Below are 25,109 nucleotides of genomic sequence, written 5' to 3'. Positions count from 1 at the left end.
CTCATTCTCTCTTGTTTGATCTTCAGGCTTTAGTGTGATTCCTTCTGCTGTTCATCTTCCTGAGATTTCTCAGTTTCCAAGCCATCAAGGATTCCTTTTTTTATTTTAAGGCATCATTGTGATTTTTTTTTAATGTATACTTTTCTTATACATGCTAGGGTTTGGAGCAAGAGAGGAGATGATCATCTACACTAGTATCTATGTTTGTTAGTTTCTCCCATTAGACTTTCGGCTCCTTTCTTCCAACTTTTCATATCTCTCATATAAGTTATGTTTTCAGTATGCATCTGAGAAATGATTTTTTTTTTGTATTTTAAAAATAAAATGAATGAAGGATAGTTTTCTTTTTAAACTAGAGTAAGGGCAACCCTGGTAGTAGTACTAGTAGCAGCAGTGGAAAATTAAAGACCGGGATAGATCCAAAGCATACTTTTCAGAGGCAAATTTGAAGAATTGGTAATTATGTGAGGGAATGGAGGTATTAAATAAGCTTATTATGGTAATCATTTCATAATATATACATATACTATATCAAATCATCACATTTATCCCATACATTTTCCTCTATTTCAAAAATACCTCAATAAAGGTGAATCAAAATAAGAAAAAATAAAATTGTACTCTAAGGTCTCAGTCCTTCTGCATATAAACACAGATCATGGCAGTCCCATAATACACGATTTACCATGCAGGCTTTTTACATTTATTTTTCATATTCCATTAAATTTTCTTTTAGACTCAAACATTTTGAAATGACTTCCACTTGTACTATGATATAAAGATATTTCCTTTCAACTATCTGACAGCCATGGGCACCCAGATAAATTCAGAAATAAATGTTTTTGAGCAATATCATATTTCAGATTCTATGCTGAGCACTGGTAAACTGAAATAAGTAAGGCACAGTCTTCTATCAAGGAGCTCACAGCCTCGATGTGGAACAGGAAGACATATGTAATTACACTGCTGTGAGACACACAAAAATAAAATATATAAATGGCACAGAGAAACCAGTGTCTCACTCTTTAGGGAATGGTCAGAGAGGTAGTGGCACCTGAGAAGAATTTCCAGCAAGCAGACATTTAAGGCAAGAGCATGTACAAACGTGTGAAGGTATCAATGAGCACAGCAGGTTCAAGGAACTGCTAATAGTTCAGTCTAACAGGGCAGTGAGCTTTGAGAAGTGCAGAAAGAGAGAGGATGAGGCCAGACAAGCATGCAGGGGCCAAATAAAGAAATGACTTTTATGTCATCATGAGAAACTTGGACTTACTTTGTACTACAGGCAGTGGAAATACAATTTCATGTTAGAAGAGGCATGATGATGTCATATTCGTATTCCAGACTGATCCATTTTTGTTAAGAGTGTGGGACAAATTTGAAGGAACCAAACCCAAAGAAGATATAAAAATGAGGGGCCAATTTTTATAGTTCAGGTGTGAAATCAAAAGGACTTGAACTATGGTGGTGGGAATGGTATAGATTGAAATAAATAACCAAAATAATTGGCTTTTTTTAAATAAGCAATAATTATTTAGGAAGACTGTTATCTTTCTCCTATGTGAAAAGTGATTATGTGAGGGAATGGAGGTATTAAATAAGCTTATTATGTTTCTTTATATCAACGACTAACCGATGTCATTCTGGCAAACTGAACACTAGGCATGATTTGTCCTCTTTGATAAATGTTCCTGGGAGTCAAGACAGTCACCTGTCAAAATTGATAAGTGAGATGACAGTAGGGAATGTGGTCTTTTTTGTAATGACACAGCTGCCAGCACTTGCAGCCTCTTTACCTCTAGACTGATCTGTCTCACTCTGAGACTTCACTATTTTCACCCAGATAGCCCCCAAACACATTGAGAGTATGCCTACCTATGTGAGATATTCATTCCTAAGTAGTCTGTGGGAGCAGGAAGAAGATAAATAGGCTACTTTCATTAGGCTGTTTTCACAACTAAAGAGTTTCAATAGTTTTAAAAGGGAAAGCATGAACTTGACCAATTCTCTTAAGGCATTTAGCAAAATAGGTAGTAAATTCTGTAAAATAGAGAAACCCAAGGGATTACTGTGAAGTGTACTTCTAAAATCCTAAAGGGTTCATTACCTCATGCATAGAAGGTATCTGAGGAATTAGGAGCCATTTTTTGATTAAAAGGACTTAGTTCTGAACAATAGAGTGGCTGGTATTTTTAAATTAAATACACAGGAAGGCATTTAAACTTCATCTTCCGCTTTTGTGAAGGAAAAAAATGAAAGTCTCAGAGGACCACCCCAGCGCTGATGAGAAGTCCGCAGTGCAGTTCTGTACAATAATTTTTTTCTTTCTTTTCTCTTTGCAAATGGGATTGTTGTTATCTACGTACATGAATACATTGCTCACAAAATCTAGGAAAGAAACAGCTGAAATCTAAATAGGGCAACAGCAGGAGTTTGGTCTGCCTTCTGTATGGTCATTAACAAAACGTCCATTCATGGTGGAAAGTTAAAAATTCTGAAAATGAATATTTTCTTAAAATGAAATGCTTGCAACAGTTAGGAAAATTCTAATAATGGCAAGCATTCACCGCTTCTCATTGCCAGACTTTTCTGGCTCACATTGTTGACTTTAGGAAGCCATATTTTGAAGATTAAACTGATCTTTTCTTTGTCCCTAGAAAGCAAATAATTATTCTTTGAAGCTAAAATGTCCTTTACCTTCCAGCACACGGCAGTGAATCCCAAGGATTTCTCTGTCACACATAAGTTTTCAACGATTGTTACAAACCTGGTAATGTACTAAAGGTCCTGCCTTTCCTCTGCTGCAGACGTTTGCCCAGTTGACAGTTCAAATCGATATTTCATTGAGATTTTTAGTCCTTTCTATGATACAGCCTTTACATTTTCCTGCTGAGATTACTCCAAGACCTAATAGACTCCATCATTAGAAAACGTTTTATAGTACTCAAATTGGCTTTTTCTATGTTGCATTTCATCCAGTTTTTCCTCTCCATTGCCCATTATAGGAGTAATTTGCAGAATTTCTGCATTTTAGCCAGGAGCTTTCAGAGGGAGCGACTACCTGGGGTGCTGGAAACCAGTGGCATTGCCAATGTGGCAAGTGCAGAGCCCTTAGAGCTAGCGTATATTTCAAAGGTGTGTGTGTGTGTGTGTGTGTGTGTGTGTGTGTGTGTGCGTTTCTGGGTTTCCATGTGCACATAAATTACTGTATTACATGTTTCTTGTCCCTTTTATAAATTCTGGACACATGTGCTTTCACAAGCCCTTTACCTCACACACATACTTGCCCTAGATTAGATACTGAGTTAAATTTGGATATGCCCAATGGTATTAAGAGATGCAGAACAGCACTTTGGTGCTACAGTAAGTTATGTGCCTTCTGTTTTCAAAAATGGAATCCTGAATATCTAATGTCAGATGCACTTAAAAGTTGTTTTACAGGAGTTCTGTTGGATTTTTGCGTTCATTCATGGAATGTTTATTTTTTATATCATGTAAGGTAGTGAGGTAGTATTAGGATAAAAGAAATATACAATCTCTGCCCTTAGTATGTAGCTCTATTATTCATTTTAAGTGCACGGATAACAGTTACCCAGTTTTTCTTAGAAAGTGCCTATGTTCACATAAAACACAAACAGTAAGAAAACAGTATTTTTCTGGCTGTGTCCTCCCTGACAGTTTTTAGGGTTCTTTAAGTCACCCCTTCCCCCCAAATCCTTTCAGAAGCTTTTGGAAACCCTCAAGGTATGTCTCATCTGTGCTCTCAAAACTGCCTTTCTGCCACTCCATAAAATCTGACATTTTCCTTCCTTCCACTTCAACCGTGATGACTGTGCCTCCTGCTGGAGCTGGTGTTCTGACGCCCACTCTCCCCCTCTCTCTATTTCTGACTGGCCCAGACGCATCAGCAGACGACTGGGTACATGCCAGGCTGTGTTCCAAGAGTTACCTCAGAAGGAAGAGCCACCTTTGCCTGCCTTTAGGCTTCCAGTGTCATAAAGAGCTCAAGAATGTCTTTTATTTTTGCTTGTTCTCTATTGTTTTATTCGACATGGCATAAGAGTATAATGGCAGGTTTAAAAAGAGTCTGAATAATAATATGCTACAATGTCAACTGTCCTTCAAACAGAGATGCAATGAGTGCCTATCTACTCAACACCCAGTTGTAGGAAAAATACATTCCCAAGAAGTTGTAGCCCTGTGCATTCCTCTCTGATCCTGTCTCCTTACCTTCTCCCACAGGAGCCACGATCTGAATTTTATTTATATCATTATCTTGTTTATCTTTATAATTTTGTCACATAAGCTTATAGCTCTAAACACTGTAGTCTTTAATTTTACATGTTCTTCTGAAACCTATATTTTTTATTCAAATTTGTGACCCTAGTTCCTAGTTGATCCAAGTTGTTATGTATAGCTGTAATTCACTCATATTTACTGCTTTATAGGATTAACATTTATGCAAATGGCATCATTTATATAATCACTTGGTGAGCATCTGAGTTATTTCCAGATTTATAATATTACAATGCTGTGATGAACATTCTCTTAGGTATAGACGAGTGCATATTAGAGCGCTGTGGGGGAACTGCTGAGCATAGGATATGCTCATTTACTCAGCAGCGAGTGCCTGAGTCACGTCTAACACCTACCAATACCGTGAAGGTGCTCCTGGAGTATCACAGCCCCCAAAACACTTGGCATCTTCAGACTTCATTTTCCCCAGTTGTTTTGAAATGATATCATATCTTAGTTTAAAATTTTCATTCTCCTGATTACTAATGAGGTTCTTCTGATACATGTATGGGTCTACTCAGTTTTCTTCTTCCGTATAACACCATTTCAACTCTTTTGCTCATTTCTATATTGATTGTTTTTTATTGACTTTTAAACTCCTTTATATAATGTGAAATCAATCCTTTGTGTTGCAGATATCTTTTCACAATTTGTGACTTGTCCTTTCATTTTTATGGTATCTTATGAGAAGCAAATGTACCTAATTTGAATGCAGTAAAATATGTTAATATGCATCTTCATGTTTGATACTTTTTATATCTAGTTTAAAAAATCCCTTGGGCCCAAACAAAAGTAGTTCCTATGCTGAATTCTAAATTTTTAAAAATAATTTTGCCTTTCACTTTAATCTTTGATTCACACAAAGTATTTTTTATTATGATCGGAATTTGGGGCTCAAAATTTTTTTCTCTCAATATGAATAACATAATCTTCTAGTCCTACTAACTGAAAGTCCACTTTTTGCCTGATATGTAATTACAACTCCACCATAAATCAAGTTTCTGTACATGTGTGAGTCTCTTTCTGGTGTCTCCTGTCTGTTCCATTGTTCATTGTGTTAAATTGCGTGCCATACTACACAGCCTTTTTAAGTTTTACTATGGCTTTATAAGAAGTCTTTGTAGCTGACTAGATAATCCATTTTACCTTATCCTTCTTCACAGATGTCTTCAGTATTCTTTGTCCTTTACAGTTCATATAAATTTTTTAATTAACTTTGCAAACTCACAACAATATTACGGGAATTTTTAATCCGTACAACACTCTTGGTGTTATTGATGTTTCCAATTCACGAGCAGGAGCTCTCGTTTTCGCTAGGTCTTTAATGTCTTGCAATAGATTTTATAATTTTCTCCATAAGTTGCTTAAACATGTTTTTTATTAGCTTCACTCCTAAATACTACGTGTGTTTTTGTGGCTGTATTACACAGTACATAGAGCACAGACTGTCGAATCCCAGCTCTTCCATTTTCCAGTTCTGTCATTGAGAAAATCACTTAACTCTTTGTGCCTTAGTTTTTTCATATGTAAAGTAGGGGTATTTATATATTAATACGAAACCTTTAGAATTTTCCTGAGGATTAAGTGTATTCTAAAGTGGTTAAAACACCGGCTAGTACAAATTAAATGTATTGTGATTGCTATTACTATGTTAAGGAGAACGCTTTCATAAAAGGTTAATCCATGCTTGAAAATAATAATATTTATTCTGCATGTACTGGGAATAACAGATAGCTATACATTAGATCAAGCTTGTTAATCATATTGTTCAGATCATCTATATCCTTAAACTTATTACCTGATTTATATACCAATTACCATTATAGGAATAGATACATCATTTTTGTTTTTACAATTTGAGGTGCATCCAAGTCCAGAGCATTTAATTCCTGCGGGTCAATTTAACTTATCTTAACAGAAATTATGTAGCAGCCCGCTATTTCCTGTGATGTTCTTTCTCCTACAATATATTTCACCTGATAGTATAACTGCACCAGCTTTGTCTTAGTGTTTCGTGGCATATCTTTTGCCAACCTTTTACTTTCAACTTTTCTGAATTACATTTTACATGTGTTTCTTATAACAATTTTTTTTTAAGATTTTTATTGGGGAATTGGGGGGATGGGAACAGCGCTGGGGAATTGGGGAAGGGGAACAGACAAGTTGCTGTCCTTTTGTTCTTCAGTCTAGTTGTGGAGGACGTTGCTTCACTGGCCCAAGTTGGCACCATCATTGCGCTCTTCCCAGGCGAGGCAGATCAGTCGCTGGCTTCTGAGAGGCCGCTCACGCTGGCTGCTTGCTACACACGGTAGCCCATGGCAACCCACTGCCACAGGGGCTGCAGCCTAGCCGTCGCCTGCGACTCACGGCAGCCCAGCTCCAGGTTGAGCTGTTGTTCAGCATCTTAGCTGTAGAGGGCAGTGTCACTGGCCCTCATATGTGGGATCCGAACCGGGGCCCTCTGGCGTCCCAAGCCAGTTCTTAACCATCGCGCCACTCGGCCGGCCCTCTTATAACATCTTGTAACTTCTCATTACAAGTGTCTCTTGTCACCTTTTGAGTAGTTGGATTGTTGTTCCATTGCACTAATGGTGGTGGTAATTTGTTTGCATTTCTAATTTGTCATTTTTTTGTCTTTTAACTATATCAATCTATTTATGCTTATTACAATTATTTATAAATTTGGACTTAATTGCGGTATCTTGTACCATGCTTCATTTGTTTTCTTTTTTCTGTTTCTTTTTTCTCCCCTGTTTTACCTTTTAAGTGAATTGAACATCTATTTTCCTCATTCCACATTTTTACCTCTGTTGGATTAGAAGTTATATATACTATTGCAGTTCTTCTAGTGTCTACCTTAGAAATCTTAATTTATCAATTTTTTTATAATTATGGAATATCTTTACCCTTCTCGTAAACAGGGATACAGGGATTCAAAAACACTTAAACTCCAGTCACTCCCTCCTGACTTATATGTTTATAAAAATTTTCATTTTTTCTGGCCTTATTTTTAGCCCATTAAGCCATTATACACAGGGTTGTTATATACATTTTTTGAGTTGTTATATATACTCCATATTTTTTAGATTTTCCTTGCCTTTCTTTCTTTTTGGATCTCACACCTTCCATCTGAGTTTATGTCCGAAACTTGAAGTATATCTTTTAGAGTTTCCTTTAGTGAGAGCCTGCTACTGACAAAATATGTGTTTTTATTTATCTAAAAATATATTTTACCCTTGCTCGAAAAAGGTATTTTTTCCTGGGTATAGAACTCAAGGTCAGTAGATGTTTTGTATCTCAGCACAAAAAGATATCATTCCCAGTATATCTTTACTAATAAACAATACAGATAGATTGCACAAGAAAGATACTGATTCCTGAATTAGTGGATTAGTGGTTTTCATCAATTCTGTAATATTCTCAGCCTTTATCTGCATGTTTCTTAACTTCTATTTCTTATTTATTTATTTTTATTTCTTTGTCTCTTTGTGTGCATTCTAGGTAATTTTGTCAAATCTATCTTCTAGCTCACTAATTTCTAGTTGATTAATTCTCTCCTCAGGTATGTCTAATCTGCTGAAAAATGTATCCATTAAATTTTAATTTCAATTATTATAATTTTCATCTCTGTAAGTTCTTATTTTTATATTGGTTATTTTTATACTCACTCTTTATTCATATTTGCAGTATTGTCTCCTATTTCTTTCATTATGTTAAACCTCTCTGTATATATTTACAATGTCTGTGCAAATATGATATTTGTTTCATTTTTTTTTTCCTGCTGGACCTCACTCATAGTGCATTGTGTCTTTGTACATTTTGTGAAATTTGATTCTAATTTCATTTTAATTCTAACTGTATCTCTGGGACCCTTTGAGGCCTATGTTTCCCCAGCCAGATAGTTGAGTTTGTTTCTACCATAACTCCTGGAGATATCACCCTCCTAGGACTACTTTAAACTTAATTATCAGCTTTAACTGTTTTAGATATCACCTTCACCCCTCCAGGTAGTGCGAATTGGAGCTGCAAACCTCCATGAGGTTTGCATGGGGAAACCAGCTTGTTATTGCATATTCTCAGGTGAGACTTCTGTCCCTTTTACTCAAGGCCAAAACTCATGATAGGCTCTTTTCTTTGCAGAGCCCTGGGAGAGAGATGTTGTATTTCTTGTTCACTGTTACACTAAGTCAGTAGCCTTTGGGGCTTCCATCTTCCTTCCTGTTGTCTCCTATTAGATTCCTTATTCTGCATGGGCCCTGGGCTTTGTCTCCTGTTGTTCATACCCCATGAAACTGTTGACATTGAGGCCTAGGTTCACTGAAATCAGTAAATATTCTCAAAGCTAAAAATCTGCTACCTGATAATTTTTTTCCAAATTTTCAGTTTCACTCATTTGTTTTGTCCTCTGAGTATTTACTGTTATTTTGTCATCTCAATAACACATTAAAAATAATAAAAATGGTTTATTAGCATCATTAGTTGTTTACTGTAGGAAGGATCTTCAAAGTACCTAGCACAACGTTACTGTCAAATATGAAAGTCCTATTCCTTGAATCTTTATTTCTTTAGTATCAATTTTTTTTTCCTCAGGAGGACTCTTAAGCCCTATTTTACAAATGGGTCCTAGCAGGCTATCATTACCAGTCTTCTAGACATGTCCAGATGCAACTGAATCCTAATGTGAAAACACAGGTTCATAAGCTGGGAATGCCCTGTCTGCCATAACACATCAGCTTGAGTGTGATATGTATTGAAATAGAAATGCAGAGACCCCTATGGATTCAGAGGGATGAAGAGCATTCCTAGGTGATGGAATGTGGTAGAGGTTGGTTTGAAATGTATGCATTTATTCGGCAGACAGACACTGGGCACTTGCTACTTACAAAGTCCTACAAAGTTGAACACATTTCCTCTATCATTTGGAAGTTCATAGTTTATTAGATTTTATATATATATATATATAATTTTTAAGTATAAAATAAATATTTAAAATGAGAAATCACAACTAATTACAAAATTTTTTTAAAGTGAAAAGTACAATGAATGTCACAAACAGAAAAGCAGCATGTTATTTTTCTTAATTAACTGCCTGCCTTTCCTCTCTGTACCTTTATTTTTATTTATTTTTTATTAGTTTCAGGTGTACACAATGATGTAATAGTTAGACATTTATACCCCTCACAAAGTGATAGCCCTCTCTCACTCTACTACCCCTCTGACATCATATATAGCTGTTATAATTCCACTGACTCTATTCCCTATGTTGCACTCCACATCCTGTGACCATATATATATATATATATATATATATATGTAAAATTATATATTTTTAATTATATATATTTATTTATATATTATATATTTAATTGTAGTTGACATTTTCTATTATTCAGCTTCAGCTTCAGGTATACAGTGCAGTGGTCAGGCCTCTACACAGTCTGTGAAGAGCTCTCCCTAATAAGACAAGTGCCCATCTAACACCCTACAAAAGAACAAAATCTTACCATTTGCAACAATGTGGATGGACCTAGAGAATATTATGCTAAGTGGAATAGATGGATAAAGACAAATGCCATATGATCTCACTTATATTTGGAATCTAAAGAACAGAATAAACAAACAAACAAAACAGAAATGGGCTCAGAGATATAAGGAAAAAAAAACATGGTTGCTAGATGGGAGGGGGGTGGGGATGGGGGAGAAGGTAAAAGTACAAATTAGTAGTTACAATATTGTCATGGAGATATGAAAGACATTATATATGAAATATAATCAATAATGTAAATATAGGTAGAATTTTAATTGGGGTGAAAATGAAGTGGCATAAATTTTTGTGAGAAAGAAGAAAGTATTCCAGTTTGACCAGGTCATCGAATCTTTGAGCAGAAGAATAGGAGATGTTGGGGAAAAGATTATTTCGGATCAGATTACAGAGGGCCTGGAGAGTCACTCTTAAGAGTTTGGAACTTAATTCAGTAATCAGTAAGAACTATTTAGTGCTTTTGAACATGGACTATGTTCAAAGACTTATGTAAGAAGATTAATCAAGCAGTAATGTTCCATATGAATTCAAGGGGGAAGAACAGGTAGAGAAGAGAAAATGAGGGCCTGAACTAGAGCAACAACAGAGAGAATAGAAAAGGAAAAAGAGAATAATTTTGTAGGCTATGAGCAATTATTTGTAAAAGGCCAAATATGGATAATGTAAGATAACCCTATAGACCTAAGAGGTTGGATAATTAAGTTCACGAATTCATCCTAGAAATAGTGCTACACACCTTATTGCTGAATATCACTACAGTCACCTTTGAAGTACTCCCCTTGTGAAGCTATGCACCGATGCCAGTGACTAGTCCAACCTTCAAAGCAATTTTGAAACCCTTTTTCTGGAATGGCCATCAGAGCTGTCATTGTATTACCCTTGATGCCCTGAATGTCATCAAAATGTCTTGCTTTCAATATTTCCTTTATCTTTGGGTAAAGAAAGAAGTTATTGGGGGCCAGATCAGGTGAGTAAGGAGGGTGTTCCAATACAGTTATTTGTTTACTGGCTAAAAACTCCCTCACAGACAGTGCTGTGTGAGCTGGTGCATTGTCATGGTGCAAGAGCCATGAATTGTTGGCAAAAAGTTCAGGTCATCTAACTTTTTCACGCAGCCTTTTCAGCGCTTCCAAATAGTAAACTTGGTTAACTGTTTGTCCAGTTGGTACAAATTCATAATGAATAATCCCTCTGATATCAAAAAAGGTTAGCAACAGCATTGCAACAAGTTCGCGAACTTAATTGTCCTACCTTGTAAACCAGGTTGGTTAGCACAATAGTAATGTCATTAACCAGGTTGAGAAGAAGATTGGGTTTGTGGTGAGTCCCTAATATAGCTGTTATATAAGTCCAACCTGTTCATCATATAGAGATTTGGCCCCGGTACAAGCACACAGAACTTCAGGCACAGACACTCTATAGCTGTATAGCTTGGTTACCCTTTAGGCATAAAAACAACTGAGGGTTAGCATGTATCTCTCCTTCAGATAAAGATAAAATAATTTTTAAACTGCGCAACATTTTGAAATTAGAAATTCCCACATGTGGAGCCTGCATATTGTTCCTTATTTATTAGGTAAGGCCTCTACTCCACATTGCACAAAGACCCTATTCTATTAAGTAGTTTTCTCTGCTTCTCATGGTAACCCATGAGACGTGAGACGTGCCTGTACAGCCCTTTGAGCTTCTTACACACAATGGTTCTCTGGTATTTATATTTAGTTCCTTCTCACTCCACTGAATTGATCAAATTACATTTTTTTCTTACTTTTTAATCAATGTTTTCCAGTAAAAAAGATGATCAGGTAGAAGGGAAGGAATAAAGATCTGCAGGCTTCATGATGTACATAGCATTCATTATTTTTTTTCAATAATTAATATTTGTATTTTAAAATAATGCTTATTTTTCGGATTCTAAGTAAATGCTCACATAAAATGTGTTTGGAAATACAAGGATATAGGACTCACCTTATAGTAATAGCAACTGGAGCTAACTAATTATATTTTCTTCCAGGAATTTTTCTTCGAATATAAGACTTTGAAAAAGGGGGGCAGAGGTTATATATTATATAAATTTGGGTCCTGCTTTATAATTTATCATGATGATTTCCATGTTATGAAAGTTCTTTGGTCATAATATTCCATTGTTTAGACATTCCTTCATTTATTCAACTTGTAGACATTAAGGACATATATGACACTTTGCTATTATAAGTTACGTGGTAGTGAACAGATGCTGATATACATCAGGTCAGTTTTGATGATCTATGTTTATGTATGTAGTTACTGAATCACACTGCGGAATACAAAATGCAATGATTGAAATTAATTTTCAAGTGGCCAAAATGATCACACTAATCTCATTAGCAACAAATAGAGAAACATGACTACTCTTGAAAGGCCCAAGGAAAAAGCAGTTCATAAAGTAGTTGGGCAAATAACCATAAAATAATTTTAATAAATAAATTATGGTCAATAAATAAAAAGGTTTAAATGAATCTGATCATTTATTTTATTTTATTTTCTGTCCCGTGTCATAAAATGCTACTCAAATTCCTTTAAAATGACACAAATTGGCATCATGATTATGCAAACTTATAATTACATACCTATGCACCAGTCACTGGGGAAATTTTACCATCTAAAATAAAAATAAATACGTATGTGTGAGAGTATATGCATTCTTATAAAAATTTACAAGCTCACAAAAGTTTATGCCATCACTTATTTTGCACTTTTTAAAGAGATGATAAAATAATATCAGTGGTAAATATTACAGTCCATTGTTAATTATAAATCCCTATGGGTACAAATAAGGAGCTATGACCAAACTTAGAAAATATGTTTACATGCAATTATGCCTTTAAGTAATGTTATATACATTTTGAGAGAGATGCTCTAGTAATTAAGAATGCACATAAATCCCCCAAATGAACTTTCTCCCTTCTAAGAATGGATGTGATTAAAATGCATATCTGCTTCTTGATTAAAAAATAAAAACAAAACTCATCAATATCTTGAGCGTTTTGAAAAGGTAAAAATGTTGAGTAAAACACGAGCTTTAACTTCCACATTTTATAACCTTTTGTTATATTTTGTAATAGATCTATTTTTGGGGTTTCATTTCCTTAGTTATATCAGAAGTATCTATGAGGTAATGTGAATATGTTTAATTATATGGAAGTGCTGCTTTACCAAACAAGAAAAAGAATAGGAAAAAAATAATTTGGGAACAATTATTATGACATTTATGAGGTCTTGACAGGTTTAAAAGCCTTGTACCTTTTCCTGTTACGATGCCCACAGGAAAAACTCCCTAGCCCTACCCTTTATGAAATAGCTTAGAAAAAACTTGCAATAATAGCCCAGTCCCTCATTAGAAAAGCCTATATTTCCTGCTCCAATAACCAGCTGATGGAAATGAAGTTCATCTTGTCAACCGGTTTATTTATTTCCCCTTCTTCTGCTGCTTTGTTAATCCCCCTTTATGTTTCCTTAATAACACATTCTGGAAAAGCTCATGAATGCTTTTCAAATAAAGAGAAGTTCTGAGGGGGATAGACACATTTCTGTTGTGTCAACATAAACTCGGGCGTCTCCCAGTCTGGGACTCAATGTATAATATCTAAAATAGATAAAGGTAGACCCTCCTTTCCTCATTCATAAGATCAGGGTATGTTCAGGTCTACTAATTAGCTTTAATGCATGTTATTAGAATTTTACTGTCAGTATAATAAAGATGCAGTGCATTTCATGTATTATAGTAGACTAGCGTTAAAAAATAACTAGGAGACTTAGCTCCTAAAGGAAGAGATAGAAAAGGAACAATCTAGAATCTGTGCTGTAAAATCAATTCTTTGGACCCTTTGGGATCATGGCCAGTGGCAAAAGGTAGAACCTACCAAATGTGAAAAAAATGCATGAATTCAGAACCAGCCAGTTACCTACATTGCAAAGCTATGTATTTACAAAGAAATTTGTTATTGTACACTGGGATACTAATCTGGAGATGTGGAACACCGAGCATCTTTTAATAATTAATCTTGTGGATCAAGTTTCCTACTGACCATTAGATGCTAGAATAAAGTACCATATTTTTGGATGATCAGAGTAAGGAAGACAATATTTTGGATTTTCATGGTAAAAAAAATGTAACTCATTATTTGACCATATTTTCAACCAGTGTCTTAAATTTTGAACATAAAAATATAATAATATGAAAGATTTCTTCCTTTGATCCACTTCCAGGAACACAGATTCATTCTATATAATGTTTTATAATGTAGTTTCTATGTGTAACCTTTATAATTAATCTGACTCACTATAAAGAAAACAATGGATTTGCACTAATTTTCACACAAAAAATTTCCATTGCATATCAATATATTGACCCAACATGAATCATGATAAATGGAATAGTATGTGATAAATTTAGATTAATATCTCCATTCAAATTCAAAAAGTCATTTTGGTTAACATGCCCCATATTCTTTCCTTTTATTAACTTTTCACCCAACTTCACAGTAAATCTACCATCTCTCCTAAACTCTATGCCCTTTGCAGCAGTCTTTCAGTCCCACCAAAGCTAAATATCCTCTTTCTTATGTGTAACTTAGACTGTATGTAGCCCTATCTCTTCATTCTGCCTTCTTTGCCACTTGATCTTTACCCATGTAGCCTACCTCTCGGGATAAGTAGTGTCTCAGCTTCCGTGCCAAATATTTAACAGGACTTCCAATATTCCAAAATGTCAGCTGCCAGTTACATTGTTTCCCATTAGATAAAGTAATGACAACCCTTACCACCATAGCTTGTCACACAAAGTTGATATTTATAACCTATTTCAGTCCTGGTTTGCTAAATTCCCTTAAAGGTGCTCCTGAGAACCATTTTGTGAATGCTTAGATTTGCTGTTATTCCTCTGTAGTGCACACTCTGCCACCTAGAGTAGCTATAGATTATCTCTACAGACCCTTATATTTAAGTAAAAGATATTTGCCTTTCTTAAGTAAATATCTACCTCTTCAAAATGATATTTTGTTTTTACTTTAAAACAGCCTCCCAAACAGTAGATGGTATCTCTTTGGCTGACCTCCTTTACTGAAACATAGCCAGCTCAAAAGCATGACTATGAATGTCACCAAGAAGTGCAGTCATTGAATCAGGGACTACCAAGGCACAAAGGTGCACCCTATCCCTTTTCGACTATTTACTTTGCAGGGAACACGTAGCTAATCTCAAAGAAATGCTGTTAACTCTTTCTTTTTTTTATTAGTTTCAGGTGTACAAAACAATGTAATAGTTAGACATTTCACCCCTTTTGAAAAAGCTATTTTCAGTAATTCAAAGAAAAGACAGATTACAAATGCCCAGAGTAGAGATACAAGAAAGACAGAGGGCCAGGTGATAAGCAGTACTATTGAAATGACAATAGGTGTATAAGCCTCTTAGAGAATGGGCAACAATTTTATGTAAAAGTTTGGTGTAGTTCTTCTTTTTAAATTTTCCACAGACATGAAGGGTTGCAAGAACACTAAGAAAATTTTCAGTTCAAGCCCTTCTCTCCTAGAGTCCCATATGCATCATTATGATTCAGTTTACATTACAGCAAACCAGCTTCTCAGCCTTGTTTCTGCCTCCATACATCCTCCCTATGAACATGCTTCTATCAGCTTCTCTCATTCCATGCAGTCATTTTGATACTACCCCAAGACACTCTTCTCCGGGCACCCCTCCAACCCTCCATCCCAGTAAGATCCAGTAAGATCACGATGCATCTGCTGAAGCCATCTTTTCCAACTGCAAATCAGACTGCCTTTCCTTTACAGTGACTTCTCTCTTCTTTTTGCAGAATCCAAATGTCTTAATATGCTGTGGCCAGCCTTCCATGAGAAGGCCCTCGTTTGCCTCTCTGGTTTTATTTTTCACTTGGCCCCCTCATCTATCCCAATCTTAAACCCTTAGCTTCATACACATGAACTACTATAGCTCCTCTAACAGGACATGCTGTTTGCTACCTCTGTGTCTTTGCATGGTCGGCATTCTCTGCTTGGAAATGTGGTGAACATCAAGGTCAACTCCATGATCTCTTCCAAGGTGCTTTTATTAGGTTCTTTCAGCAACCCCCAACCTAGAGCTGACCACTGTCTCTATTAGGTTTCCTCCTAGCCCACTCATGTGGATTTATTAATGCTTTTGTGTGCGTGTGTGTGTGTGTAGCAATGAGAATGATCTAATAAGGAAAGAGAAACTGATAACATAAGAGAAAAAGGAGTAATTCCATAATAAAAACTCTTTAAAAACTAAAAAAAAAAAAAAAGGAATTATAGCGCATGTATGGAGCCATTGGCATTTGACAGAATTGGAGATGTTTCTTTCATTGTAATAGAGATACAGACTACAAGGTGATTACAGATGAATTTAGATTGATAAACTGAGTGGAGGGCACATGCAGTTGTTTCCATTTCATGGCTTCTTTTTCTCCATGAAGCATGGAACAAGATGATTGGCTCAGAGTGAAGAGAGAGAAGGTACTGTAACAGAGAAAAGGGGTGTGAAATACCAGTCTCGGAAAGTAGGAAGTTGAGGTAGTAATTATCTACTAGTGCCCAATGAACTATGAGGTGAGGTCATCAACTGAGAGCGGGAAGGTTCTGTTGGAAATTTGAGAAAAGGGTATCACCTGACAAGGGAGGTACAGTGTGATTGTCTGGCAGCACTTGAGATTTGAGATAGCCCATTTGAGATTTGTGGTGATGCGTTTACAGTAAAAGCAGTCCCTGTGATCAGCATGGTGTGCATTTTCCTCCAGGACTATGTATCTGCTCAGGTGGGGATTACAAGGAAGCGAATAGTTGGGCTTAACCATGAGTGACTTTTGCTGGGTGATACAGTGGAGGCAGAGAACAAGGGAGTGGTGGATTTTTAATAAAAGATTATTATGACTAACTGTGGATTCAAAGCTGGGAAAGGAGAGAGGGGAGGACATGAGGGAATTATTGATACTGAAAAGTGGAAGGGTCGATAGTTGCAAGGTCTAGTGAGAGAGCAAAAGTGCTCAAGTGAGAATGCAAGAGTGTTTGAGCTGATCAGAGAGTGTAGTGTTTAAAGTGGATGTTTTAAAAGTGAAGCAAATATGGAGATGACATTTTATGACTAGTCTTTTCTGCACATTGTTTATGGCATGTTGAACTATTTTGATGGAGACTCACACACCAAGAACTAAAATATAAATCACAAAATCTAGCCACAAATGACTGTGGGTGTTTAACAAAGTCATTATTAGTAAGCTAACAAATGATCATTGCAATGTCTGTTCAAAACTCAAAAGTCAACTATGAAAACCTCTCAATTTACAGATTCTTACAAAGGTACACCTCATTATTCTAATACCTAAAAGGAACTGCAGTTTTCTCAAAAGATACAATAATCAAAATAGAAAACAAAAAACATATCTGATGTAAAAAGAAGTGTTTCCCTGGTTTCCTCACATGCCTTTGCTCTTTGATTTAGAGCAGGCCGGGGTAAAAGGCCATTGAAGGACAGGTGTCCATGTCATTGGCCCTGGTTCTCTAGTTGGCACAGCAGGAATAAAATAATAAATGGTGTACTATTTTTTACACTCTCCTTGATTTTAAGTTTCCCATTTCTATTCTTAGTCCAGAATTCATGACATCGATTATTAATTACTGGTATCATGAATCCATTCCCACCCCAATTAACAGTATAAGCAATTATTACTTCTTTTTTTTGGTAAGGTGTAAAATACATTCAAAATAGGTAATTTATGACTTCCTAAGAGGATTCAGAGTCCACAGTGAGAAGCGGACAACCTAGACTAGAAAAAGATGACAGCTTTATTTCCCAAAGAATCCAGGAAGTCTCTATCTAAGATTAGGAAATTAGGGATTTAACACTACCCTCTTTCACAACAATATCGTTGAAAAAGAAAAAAGCAGTGGATAAGAGGTCAAGGTGAGGGATGTTAGTATAAGGGTATGGCCACATTGCTTTCGATTTTACCCTGATATCTCTATAAACGTGATTTAGTTACTTGCCGTAGCAACTTGTTATGAATGTTTGGAGTTGAAGTGAGTGGCTTGAAATGCTGTTGTTATAGCAATTTGGGTATTCCAGCTGTTTTGTTCTTTACTTTTTACTATGCATTATACCTGGTTTCCACTATCCAGAAGATAATGACATTGAAGCAATATTTTCAAAGTAGAGTATCTAGGCTTCTCTTACCCGTGGGGCTTAAAGTTTTCATATTTCCCATTTATATTTTTTATTATAATGTTTTGTTGAAACATCTAAGCATGGTATTTCTCTAGTTACTAATAAACAATGCAAAATGTAAGACAATGATATATGACTAATATGAAACTTGTATAGTAGTATATATGTTGTCTGATAAATAAACACCAGGAAAACAAATGAAATAAAAATAAAGACACAATAGACCCCTCTCTCGTGTGATTGTCAGTTCACATCAATGGCCGTGTAGCCCTGACTCTTCAGACTAGAGGAGTTCCAACAGCCTGTGAGTTTTCTTGCTCAGGGGAAGAACCTTCATGGTGTGGGCCTTACTATAGAGTATGGAAACAATTTGCTTTAAGAGCCATGGCAGGCTTCAAGCCTCAGCTCTTTCTCCAACAAGAGTCCTATCTAGAAAGCTAAAGTGTAGTATTTTTTTTTTCTTTTTAAGTTCCTTGTTCCTCCCCAGACCCAATCTTAAAAAATATAAAAATTTCCCAGCACTGTAGTATGTTTCACAGCAAGCTTTACTAACTTTAATCTTCTACTCCACTCTCAACCTTCATATAATTAATTTCTCACAGGATTAGAGACCATGATTTGATTATTTTTTAAGGGACTTTATACCTGTTCCCAGAACATAGCATGTTAAAGCACATTGAAGCCAAAATGAATATAATTTCACCAGGTCTATGAAGTGCTTCCTCCACTCCGGTCATGCATGACTTATGGATGGTGAGTGGTGCTATCTGTGCGGGTTTGGCTTTGATTTGTATACACCCATGAATCGTCTCCATGGAGAAAATGAACAGAGGTAGCAGTTTACTTTTATGTTTTTCATCAAACAGCTTCTAAGTGACAGAGGGGAAGGCATGAACATTGTTAGGGAAAACATGCTCTATTACCAGGAGGTTGTTTCTTCAGAAGTCAGGGGCTGGTGTGCCCTGTGAAGGGAATGCTAAATTAAACCCGCGCCAGACAATTCCTTTCAGATAATCAGGCTTTACAAAGCCACCTTTGCCTCACGCGAACAAAATGGTCTGCAGGTAGCTGCATATACATTATTTTGTCATAGAATTAAAGGCACTTTGATTCTACAATGTATGCTTTCTTTGTACCACTATGAAATATGTAGTGTCTGAGGCATTTTCAACCAAAGAAAGCAATGCAAGTGCACACTTGGGACTGGTTTGTGGGGTCCAGGAAATCTCCACTTGAGTCTCCTTCAGAGCCTGGATTCCCTTTACCAGCAATTCTGCCTTTTGAATGAAAGCCTGGTATTTTCAACCTTTATTAGGATGAACCGAACCTTGGGTGACCCACATTTTAAGTCATTTTAATGATGATCCCATTAAGAAATATTTAGTTATGAATTATCTTTATATCTCAAGAGCTACTTGTGAGAAAATGGAAGACCACATCCAATGCCCAACCTTGCAACGAGCTCCATAAGATGGCAAACCTGAAATACCCATGGCTACCTAGATAGGCAGACCTTAAGAACTCCAGGAAGCTAAAAGGAAATATGAGTGTTCTGAGTGTCTTAAAAAGGGAGATATTGAAACAAAATGCTGTAGGTAACTTTGAGACCTGTTTCACAGTTTTAGGTCCAATACAATGACAATATTGAAAAGTTATTTTGACCTCAGGACCTTAGTCTCCTTTTCCCTGTGGGTAAATGTTTTTATTTGTGGTATTGAAGTCTTACAGGTGGGTTCTGCCCTTTTTATTTTAATAGATCGGTTCCATTTTATTGCAAAATATATTGATATACATCTTCTAAACAAACACCAAACCAGGGTACACCACTGAGAACATAGGGAAAACACTCACAAAAGAAATGCTCCCCTCTGGAAATGTCTTCCCACATAGGAAGTTTCTCCCTGCTATTGGAAGGCCATTGAAAGTCAATGGATTTCAGGTTTAACTGCAGCTCTTCATTTGCTTGCATTTAAAGGCCCCAGTCTCAGCTCTTTATGGAGTGTTTAGGCTTCCTTGCAGGCCTCTTAGGAATCACAAGATTCTTTACTCCTTAACTGTGTACTCCATTGCTGCAATTGAAGCTTTTTTGTTGCTGTAATTCCTTCTTAATGTTACAGTTTAGTCAAACATTTTTCCCCTCTGGGGGCATTAATTATTGCCAGTTTTGAAAATGTCCTTGTGTGTACTTTCCGCTTCCAGTGTCAAATCATGTCACTTTTTTCTATTATTCCTCTAGGTGAAAAGAATTTTCATTTTTTTTCTTTATTGTTCAGCATATACCATGCCCTTATTAACCACTGTGATGTAGTTTATAGTATCTTTGCCCACCAGTTAGAAAGTCACCATTCTTCATAGTTTCATATATTTCACCAATTTGCAGTACATGTCTCAAGAGAGGAGATTTAAATTCTATTTGATTTGATATTAGCTGCAAAATTATTGGTCAGTGGAGCTTATGGTCTAGCCTTGCTTAGGATTTACCTATGGTTTATAGCATGCCATTAAAATAAATGGTATTATCCAATGACAAAGACTTCACTAAAATACAAAATTGAAAGGGAGGATACTTCTTCAAATGTAGCAGAGTGAAATGGGAGGTATCCTCTTGTTTGAAGTTAAGTGATTTTTCTTTCTTTATTTAGTCCTGGAAACTATTTCAGATCTTAGGCAATTAATGGATACTTTATTATTATCACACTTCAAAATCTCCTTTCCATTCACACACACACACACACACACACACACACACACACAATCTACTTCCAATTAAAGAGGGAAGACTATTTAATTAGTGTTTTACACAAAGTTACAAACACTAGGAAAGATTTTGGAAAGAAGCAATCACCCTTCAACCAGCATTTACCAAGTGCCCACACTCAGCAAATCCCTGTTCTAGGCCTTGGAGAGACAGCATGAAGCAAGGCAGACAAATTTGCAGCTTCCACAAGGCCTGAGTTCTAGAAACTTAACACAGGCTTAACTTTCAATTTACATTTACTTTGTTCTTTTTCATCTGATCATTTACTAAAGGACTTTATATTCTCCATCCAATAGGAACAAGATCTCCACGATGAGAGTACCAATTTGTGTTTTAGTCCTTGGAATCACGCAATTTATCCTAAACTCATCTGCTTCTGAGAGTAGTACAAGTCTATTTCATTATATAAAAATGAAATACACTGAAATTTATTCTTATTTTACTGAACATAAATCAGGAAATAGATTCAATATACATTACCTAAGGACTGACATTTCAAGCCCCTTAGCCATGTGTTTCAGGAAATGTGTTCTGTTGTTCATTTACTGTTACATTTTGAATCATTGCCTCTGCCCATATGAAGGTTGATGTCTCTCTTTACAGCCTGGATGAACCCATTTCGTCCCAAGGGCCAGAGCTTCTGCCAAATAGAAAACTTTGAGCTGAGCCACACAACACTTGCTTATTATCATATTGTATAGAATTCAAAAGAAGACTTGGTGCACAGTTCATATAGTCTTTTTTATTTTACTTTATTTTGTTTTATTAAAATACAAATAAAAACACAGTAACTCAATATTTTTATGAACATTTTTCCACCTACTTTGACATTCTCAAATATTTTTATTCCACCTTATTGATTTATGCATATTTTATGTATACTTCATGGTGTGATTTCTACAAAATTCACATTTCAACTTTACAGTGAAATTTAAAACACTGGGTTAAATATGCAGAAATACATGTTGAAGGTAAATTTTGATGATTTGCGTAACAACTTCATTTCAAATGTTGGGTAATTATGACAACTTCCCAGGGTAACCCAGAGTATCAGTGAGTCCTCCATTCTGCTGTGGGATTTCTCTCTGAGATAAATGTCGGTCGGTGTGTGTTTTTCTCTCAGGAGGTCGAGCTGTGCCGTGTTAGCAGTCAAGAGAAGCTAGGCCTGACAGTCTGTTACCGAACGGATGATGAAGAAGACACTGGCATTTATGTTAGCGAGGTAAGAAATGCCATGGAAGGGAGGTGAGGGAGAGGGAAGCTGTGAGGAATGGAGTGAAATGACTCACAATGAGAAAATCCTTGGGAGGCTTGAATGTGAAGAATTGGCCATGTTCCAATACTTGTCACTTTCAATTAGGAAAGTAAATTATGTTGCCCAAGTAATGTAATTATTATCAGCTTGTTTAATGTGGATGCTTTCACCACAGAATCCCAGTAAGGAAAAAAGCAAAAATAGTAACATTTGTCTAAATTTGAATAAATTCTCAGAAGTATACAGGAAGTCAAGTAAAGTTTTTGATCAGCAAACATTTGTCCTTCCAGTCCACTGTCTTTTATCAGTTCTGTTAACAATAGCATTGACTAATTGTTTTAAATCTAATTTTTACCATAATCACATATTTCACTCCGCTGACAGGATTGATAAATTTGAATATTCAAGGAGTGCTTCTATTCGTTTGTTTTATTCAACCCCACAATTCTTTTTAAAAAAATGAGGTACTTAAATGTAAAACACACTCAGTGTTACTTTGAAAAAAAATGTGAAGCAAAATTTATTATTATAACATTATTTTCAAAATTCCCAAGAGAATCACTTTATGATAGGTAGTAAGGTATGATTTTTAAACATTATATATGCATATGATTAAAAATTACATATATATGCATATATATACATGTGTATATATTATCTAATGCCTCCATACATACATGTATAAATATATGCATATATGTGAAAACATATGTGTGTCTATATATACCTATATATATACACATATCTATGTGTGTCTATAGATACAGAAGTTAGAGAAACTAGATACTGATTGCCGTTCCAAGTTTTCGTGGCCATGATATTGAAAACGTTATCTAACTTACTGAGCTTCAGCTACCTCAACTAAAAATTTAGTGTAACAATATTTACCTCATTGTTTTTTTAAAAGGTGTTTAGACTATGAAAAAGATAATGTAATAAATCACTTAGGAAACTACTCAGCTCTATAAATATAAAGAATTTTATATTTATATAAAGAATATATACTTTATTCCAAAAATTACCTTTACCAAAGAATTTACTGACTGGCTTTTGCAAAGGAACAGTCTCCAGAGACTATCTGATTTATATAAATCGTTTAAATGTACAACTGTGATAATCCCTCTGATTATGGTGAGGAAGTATAAAGAAACACCTGCAGAATTATCTTTTGAAATATGTACACAGGTATAAATGTAGAAGTTTAATATTAGTTTGATTACAGTTCTGAAGACAGAGTTTCAGAATGGCTTCTAAATAAAATACAATTGATTAATCATCCCTCACTTCCTTCTAGTAAGTCTCTATTTACTATTTGAATATGTCGGCTTTAGAACTTTATTTTTCAGGGATAGTAAAGAAGCCACAGGAATGGAACATATGTTCTTGAAAGAAATGTTTTCTTTATACCTATTACATGTAATTATCATGTCTTTTGTTCTTGATTGATAATGTAAGACTCATTTATTGGGTAGTACCACCGAATAAACAAGCAATATCTAACATCTGGAGCGGATGGCTCCGCCTCATATAATACTTGAAATACTTTATTTGGAAAAAAAATAACTTTGATGGTATAAACTCAAATAAATGGTTTGATGCCATCATGTGAAATGTGATAGATATTAATTACTCACAGTGAACTATAAATCATCACTGCAGTTTGGCCCATTAAAATGTTGATAAACTCTTACTTAATAGAGCCTTAAATATCTCTTAATCTCTTATAGTTAATATAGTTCACCATATATATAAAGCAGTGTCTGGTAATAATCTACATGGGTAAGATTTTTTTTTCATTGTTTGAGCAACATAGATTATAAATCTCTTTATAAATTAATGTGCTCATGAGACAGAAACCCCTTTAATAAGTACCAACTTAATAAGTATAACTACCAGCTTTTCTAAGACAGCTAAGGCAGGATTTAAAAATCCCACTAGTAGAAAGCAAATTTCCTGGGTCCAGAGAATCCTGAGTATTAACATCAGCTGAAGGTCATGTCAGCTGAAGATTAATGTCTGACAGTTGTGAACGAATGTAAGAAAAGAAGAAAAAAGGAAGAGAGGTAGGAAGAAAGAAAGGGAAAGAGGGAGGGAGGAAAAAACAATCTTCAAATCAAGTTCTTCTCTAGTATTCTTTAATTTCATTATTACTCTAAAAGAGTCTATTTACATTTTTAGAATCAGTATTGTTTGACAGAAAATTTTGACATGCGCTCTATAAATCAATAGATAATGTTGAACTAGATTTTTAAAAATATTTGTAAAAGCATATTTTTAAGTTCTTATAGGGCAACACTGCATATCCAGTTGAAGATGTATGCCATCTCTGTTACAGGTCGATCCAAACAGCATTGCTGCCAAAGATGGCCGAATTCGAGAAGGGGATCGTATTTTACAGGTATGTGATATGGTTTTTTCCTTTAGTTTCCTACTGTCTGTCTAACAGTCTGAATTTGATTTTGTTTCTTGTAAAATGTTAGAGAAAAGAATGCCTTTGGTTTGGTTGGTAACTTCTAAAGAATAAAAAGCTATTATTATTTAAACCTTTTATAGGTAAGGATTAATAGCTAATAATTAGTGATTAAGACATCATCTCTGGACTCAGATAACTTGACTCCAACTTCCAGCTCCACACTTACAGTACATTACTTAACCTCTCATTACTTAACCTCTTAGCCTATTTCCTCATCTTAAAAAATGATAATAACAAAACATATTGCAAAGGTTAAATGTGATTATGCATGTGAGATTCTTAGCATAGTTCAAGGTAGGTAATAAACATTAATTCCTATTATTACTAGCAGCAGCAGCAGCAGCAGCAGTTATTGCTGTCTTTTCCAGAATAAATTAGGTGATGAATCTCGATGTTCCATTACTATATGAAAGTCTAGAAGTCTGAAGACATTTTAACTATTTATTAATGAGTTGCTGGTGACATGTGGAGGAAATATGCCTTCATCTCCACATGGAAATGTGAAAACTTAGAGACTGATTAAATTTCAGTTTAATGAGAGAAGTGATAA

General features: G+C 35.4%; 1 protein-coding gene across 1 annotated transcript in view; it reads left to right on the top strand.

Moving 5' to 3' along the window:
• PDZRN4 (PDZ domain containing ring finger 4) overlaps positions 1 to 25,109 on the top strand; it is a 361,626-nt gene that overhangs the window by 317,530 nt on the left and 18,987 nt on the right. The window contains 2 exon segments of the mRNA XM_019660455.1: positions 21,955 to 22,053; positions 24,422 to 24,484. Coding sequence (XP_019516000.1) covers positions 21,955 to 22,053; positions 24,422 to 24,484 — 162 coding nt within the window.

The sequence above is a fragment of the Hipposideros armiger genome, unplaced genomic scaffold (genome assembly GCF_001890085.2).
Source record: "Hipposideros armiger isolate ML-2016 unplaced genomic scaffold, ASM189008v1 scaffold_318, whole genome shotgun sequence".
NCBI classification, from domain to species: domain Eukaryota; kingdom Metazoa; phylum Chordata; class Mammalia; order Chiroptera; family Hipposideridae; genus Hipposideros; species Hipposideros armiger.
This window is presented reverse-complemented; position numbering and strand designations above follow the sequence as displayed.